The sequence below is a fragment of the Triticum dicoccoides genome, chromosome 4B, assembly GCF_002162155.2.
Source record: "Triticum dicoccoides isolate Atlit2015 ecotype Zavitan chromosome 4B, WEW_v2.0, whole genome shotgun sequence".
NCBI lineage: Eukaryota > Viridiplantae > Streptophyta > Magnoliopsida > Poales > Poaceae > Triticum > Triticum dicoccoides.
In genome coordinates, this window is record NC_041387.1 from 30,975,837 (window position 1) to 30,981,476 (window position 5,640).

The following is a 5,640-nucleotide window of genomic DNA, read 5'->3' on the forward strand; positions in this document are numbered from 1 at the left end:
CAAGGGAGGGTTGCCGCATGATCCGATCCGCCGTCCGAATTCCGATGGCGATGCCGAACCCGACCTACCCAAGGGGGAGCTCCTTCTCCTCCCGGGATGACAGAGCCCAGCTTCCCAGCTTCTGGCCTGACTATGCCGCTAGCTAGTCGGCAAACTCCTCTCTCTTCACTCGCTGTTGTTGTTGCTGTTGGTGGTGCGCAAACTTCCTTTTTCAGAGTGTTGGTGTCTTCATCTTGAATGATGCGGTGGCGCTGACGAGCACGATCGCGGGGCTCGGCGGCGCTTATCTGTAAGCAGCAAGAAATCAGGCCAAAATGTGGTCGTGTTAGGCGGGAAAGTTTGGTGGAAATTTAAGCATTGTATACAAAGAGAATGTGGAGTGCATAAGCTTCCTTTCGGAAAGTGTTAGTATTCTGTCTATCCATTGAGCATGGAATTAATGAACTTGCAAAAGCTGCACTAAACTAATTCTCCTATGGTCTAAACAAAGAAACAATGATTGTACCATCCTCCATGTGCAATACAATATTCAGCAAATCATAGACAAAAGCGCACCTTTTTTTTTTACCTTCAATCCGTGTAAGGATGCACGTAGTGGGGCGAGACTTCTCCAGAGTTGTTCCGTGCACGCTGCTCGATCCTTCTGAGGTCCCGAAGATGCTGCAAGATCTCCTGAAGAAGAACAAAACCCTTGCCTCCTTTGTTCAAGGACCTCAGGCACTGCTTTATGAACTCCTTGTCGGCCTCGAGAGCTTGCAAGCGCTCATGGACTTGATCGATTTCACTGGCAATCGCAAGCTTATCTTGCTCCTTGGCAAGTTCCAACACGACTTCTGCCGAAGGGTCTGCGACGGTACCTTGCTTTGTTAGGAGGCCATTCCCATTTCTCATGGTAGCATCATCAAACAGAGGGAGGAGCTTCTTTCCTCCATTGCTTACGCCTTTCCTACTATCATGAAGTTTGAAGCTGATGTCCTCATCAGAGAAACCATTTGAGGCGCCGTTTGAATGGTTATCTTCTGTGAAATGCTTGTCCATCTTCAAGTTATCGGATTCTTCGTCTTCGAGGTCGAAAAGCCTCTCCTCCAGCACTTTCAGCTGTTCCAATATGGAGAGCCTCTCTTCCTCACAGTCAGCTAGCGAGCCGTCAAGCGTAACAATATGACTAGCAGTTTCATGTAAAACAACATCTGTGGGACTACTGCCATTGCTTCCATTCAGACCATGGGCAGACTCATCGCCCTCATAGAAACTTTGGGAAAGGTCATCACTGTCCTCAGCACTTGATGAAGCTGAGGATGATCCATTCGGGTCATCGGCCTTGTGCCTGGACATTTTCCTCCTCTCCTTCGCCTCATAGAGATGAATCTTGTGGCGATACAGCTCGAGCTCTCTCTCCATATCTTGCCTCTCCTTATCTCTCTTCACAACCAGATCATTCAGCCTCTGCAGTGCTTCTTGATCATACTCCGACTGCTCTTCCATAAGCCGCTGGTACTGCATCGCCTCCATCTGCATTGCAGCTTTCTGTTCTTGCAAGCGATTTATCATTGCCATGGTCTCATCAGCAGCTATAGCTGCTGCACTCCTCTCGTTTTCAAGCTCTGCGTATAGTGTACTCAATGACTTGTGGGCAGCTCCCAAAGCAGACTTGAGTTGATCAACACTCACCAGTTCAACACTTTCCAGATCAGTAAAAATATTAGCCACACTTGAATCAACAGACCTGGTATCAGCAGTCACTGCTTTAGGGTCTGGTAATTCCTGTAAATAACTGATATCTTCAATATGAGTTGGTTTATCAGAAACCCTCTTATCTTCAACATCGCTGCAGTCAGGAGATGATTTGTCTGAACTTATTGAATGTCCATCAGAAAGTTGGTGCAAGCTTGGTAGAAGATCCTCTGTTGGATCAACTTCAATATCATCTGTTCAAAATAAGAAGAATTGTTTTAAAAATTGCCTATCATATTAAACAAGTCAACCACAATGCAGCAAACAGGTAGAAACAAACAAAAACAAAAACTCTTATAGTCTTCACATTTTACCTTTGCCTGCTGCCATAAAAGTGGATAAATGGTTTAGCTCTGGCTGTTCAACATGATTTTCAATGTTCTCATTTGAAATCTCAGTAACTTGTTCCCAAGAATCAAGTGCCGCAGAGTCCAATTCTTGTTTCAACTCTATTTTCTCCTCTTCACATTCTTCATCAACATACTCCCTGGGATGTATCATTACTGAATCCAATTCCTGACCCGGCTCAGCTTGTTGAACCTGATTCTCCTCGGTGTTCTCGTTCGAAGCCTCTGAGTCATGTGATCCACCTTCCATTGGCACAGCATCACACTCTATCTTTATCTCAGCTTGTTGAACCAGCACCTCTTCAGTATTTCCATCAGATTTGCCAACAACAAATCCATGCTCCATGGTATCAGATGGCATGGAAAACAATTCGTGTTCTAAAGTGCCCTGTTCAACTTGCTTATCCTCTGATGACATCTCTTTCAAACCATTATTCATCTGATGAGGAGCTGCGTGTAAAATTTAAAATCAATACGGTTTTATTATCAACGTTAAATAAGCAAAACTATCAGCACGGAACAACTCAAAGGACTGTAGATGACAATAAATCGCTTCTATTTAGTTAAGACGTCCATTTTGAGCTATCAAGGACACTGCCGGTTTTTCTTTTGTTTCATTAAAGGTTCATCAATACAGATGCTAAAATCTAGCATATCTCATGGAATGGATCAGCTAAAAGCCTAAAATAAGAAGTATGTGTGGGAACACTTAAAGACCATCTCCAGAATAGTCACACAACAATTTGCAAGAAATAATACTGTCTATTCTACTTTACTAAAATGACTTATATAACAAACAGATATACGGTAAATAAACGTGCAGTGGAGCAATTGAAAAGATAGGTAATTACTATAGCGAGAGCATGCATAAATTGGATAAAAAAAGGACATAAGGTTATTCTTCCAGTTATTCTTGCAATTAGCATGAACATGTGTATAAGAGGTCCATTTCATGCTATCAAGGACACTTCCAATTATTCTTTAGTTTCATTAAAGGTTCATCAATACAGATGCTAAAATCTAGCATATCACATGGGATGGATCAGCTAAAATAAAAAAGATCATCTCAAGAATAGTCACAGCACAATTTGCAAGAAATAATGAAATGATTGGCATAACAAACAGATATGCAGTGTACATGTTTGGTACAGTAAATAAATGTGCAGCCATAGCGTGGATAGATTGGATACAAAGAATGGAGTAAAGTTTGTCAAAGGAGAAAATTAACTTACAGTGCTGAACATCAGAGGCCGCCACAAATTTCTCCTCGTCGGCATTAACCTTCTTCTCCGGCACCACATCGTTCTGCTCCACGGCGACATGATCAACTGCTCCCTCCCCTTCACCACTGGGCTCAGATGACAGCTCAGGCACACCGACGGCCAAGGAGTCAATGGATTCAAGAGACACCAATCGCTCAACGCTGCCGGCAATGCCAGCGCGGTGAGCTGAAATGACACCGATGGAATCATCCTCCACCAATGGCTTCTCGTCGAAGAGCTCGATCACAGGGCCGTCCTCGGACACAAAGACCACGTCTCCGTGGCCGTCCTGCTCGCAGCCGCGGCCCGGGTCGTGCGCCGCGGCCGACGGCGTGGGGAGCAGGAAGGGCGGCGAGTAGAAGCCGCTCTCGAGCGCGACGCCGCAGCAGGCGCAGGCGAGGTCCCGCTCGCCGAGCTCGCTCCGCCGCATCCACGACAGCAGCGCCTTCCCGGACGCGGCCCCGCAGTCCTCGCACATGTCGGCGGCGTCGGCGAGGCGGCGGTGCGCGCGGCAGTAGCCGAGGCGCGACACCTCGGCGGCGTGCCCGTCGCAGAGCACGCGGCGCAGTGGCTCGGCCCCGGCGCCGCGGCGGTGGGGCGCGTCGAAGAGGCTGTCGACGGCGAGGCGGGAGCAGAGCGCGCAGGGCGGCGGCAGGCCGAAGAAGGCGGCGAAGCGGGCGATGAGGTAGGAGAAGACGCCGTTGGCGAGGAGCAGCGCGATGAGGACCCACTCGAGGAGCGCGCAGGCGAGCAGCCGCGCGGCCCGGCCGCTCCTCCCGCACACGCCCGCGGCGCGGCAGGCGCCCGGCGCCACGGCCGCCTCCGAGGCCATCGAATCTCCCCGGCCCTGTTTCCCGGCGACCGGAGGGAATGCAACCGAGCGATCGACAGACACGCCGGCCCCGCCGCCGGAATTCGCCGTGGAATCAAAGAAAGCGCAACAAAAATTCCTCTTTGACCGAGAAAAGTATCGGGAAACAGCGCAATGCGATTTCTGGTGGAACGACCGACCGACCAACCAACCGAACCACTCTCACGAAGAGGAGGAGGAGGAATGAGGAGCCGGTTTCATGGAAGAAAAGAACAAGAACGGAAAAAACAAAAGAGAACAACTCCAGCAGATTGCGACGGGGACGGGATTCCGGGCGGCGAGCGAGGGTGACCAAGAACATACACCGGGGTGGAATCTGTCGACCAGGAGGATGGTGACAGGATTGCGAGCACTGGTATTCAGAGGAAGGAGGAGGAGGGCGAAGGGTGTCGGGGGAGAAGAGGAGGGAGGAGTTTGGTGGAAAGGACGAGCCGGAGGCGGAGGAGACGAGCGAGATATGGAGAGGGAGACGAATAAAAAGGAAGGAGGAAAGGTGCCTGGCTGGGGTCAGTGGTGGCGATGCTGGGCTGGCCGCTGGTAAATCCTCGCCATTAAGGCGTATAATCGCCGTAATTAATCAGTAATTCAGCATAGCAACGAGCGGAGGTGAACGTTGGGGGCGACGACGCGCAGCGCAGCGCGAGCTCCTCTCCTCCTGGTAGCGACGGCGGCGTCGCTACCTCTCTGACCGCGTCGCAGGTTCCCAGGGACGGTGTGGGTCGATAGATCTCCGTGTAGATTTTCCGTTCCGTTTGTGGGAAGCCGTGGTAGATTCTGGTCTGGTGACGGGTGCCCCCGGCTGGCTCTTCTCCGGAGACGTCCCGGTCGGCTTGCTCGCCGTTCGCCGTCGCGTCGGGCGCACGGCTTGCTCGTTTTCAGACTTGCGACGGCACCGGGAGAAAATGGCACGGCACGGGAGCGAAGCAGGTTGGACCTGGGCTAGCGCACGTAAGCCCAAGACGACCGGATCAGAGACATGTACTGCGACGATCTGGAAGGGAACAACGTGGTGGCACCTCGGGGATTCTTCTTGGCGTCTTTGACCTGCACTGGGTACTGCTACTACTAGTTTTAAGCCGGCTGAAGAGCAAAGCATTTCTTTTTTGTCTCTCTTCTTTTCTTGTCCTGGATGCCAACGCCACTTGTTGGAGTGTGGACAAGTGAGGTCACCTGCTCTAGTGCTGGGGCGATTTAACATTTGAGAAAACTCCAACCGTGTGTATGTGTATGTCTGCCCAAACCTTGAGGTCTTGTTTGATTCGTAGATTCACAAAACCCTGGAATATAAAAAAAGATACGCAACAATAGAGTGTCATGTCCTCCTGTATTCTTTTTTTAATGGTAATGTCCTCTTGTATTCTATATGAATTCAAAACTATATGAATTTGGATGCAAGTGTGTTTGCTAGCGCAGAAACAAACAAAAG

General features: G+C 49.9%; 1 protein-coding gene across 2 annotated transcripts; it reads right to left on the reverse strand.

Annotated features, from left to right (window-relative positions):
- Positions 1 to 6: 6 nt before the first annotated feature.
- On the reverse strand, positions 7 to 4,900 carry LOC119294798 (myosin-binding protein 2-like). 2 transcript variants are annotated; one of them, XM_037573066.1, is made up of 4 exons: positions 3,314 to 4,900; positions 2,049 to 2,531; positions 556 to 1,928; positions 7 to 287 (listed from the first exon to the last, which is right to left on the reverse strand). In XM_037573066.1, the coding sequence occupies exons 1-3, from the start codon at positions 4,173 to 4,175 to the stop codon at positions 571 to 573; spliced, it is 2,703 nt and encodes a 900-aa protein (XP_037428963.1). In that variant the 5' UTR covers positions 4,176 to 4,900; the 3' UTR covers positions 7 to 287; positions 556 to 570. The 2 variants fall into 2 exon arrangements, with proteins under 2 accessions (XP_037428963.1, XP_037428964.1); XM_037573067.1 differs by having other exon boundaries at positions 569 to 1,928; positions 3,314 to 4,899.
- Between the last annotated feature and the right edge of the window lie 740 nt (positions 4,901 to 5,640).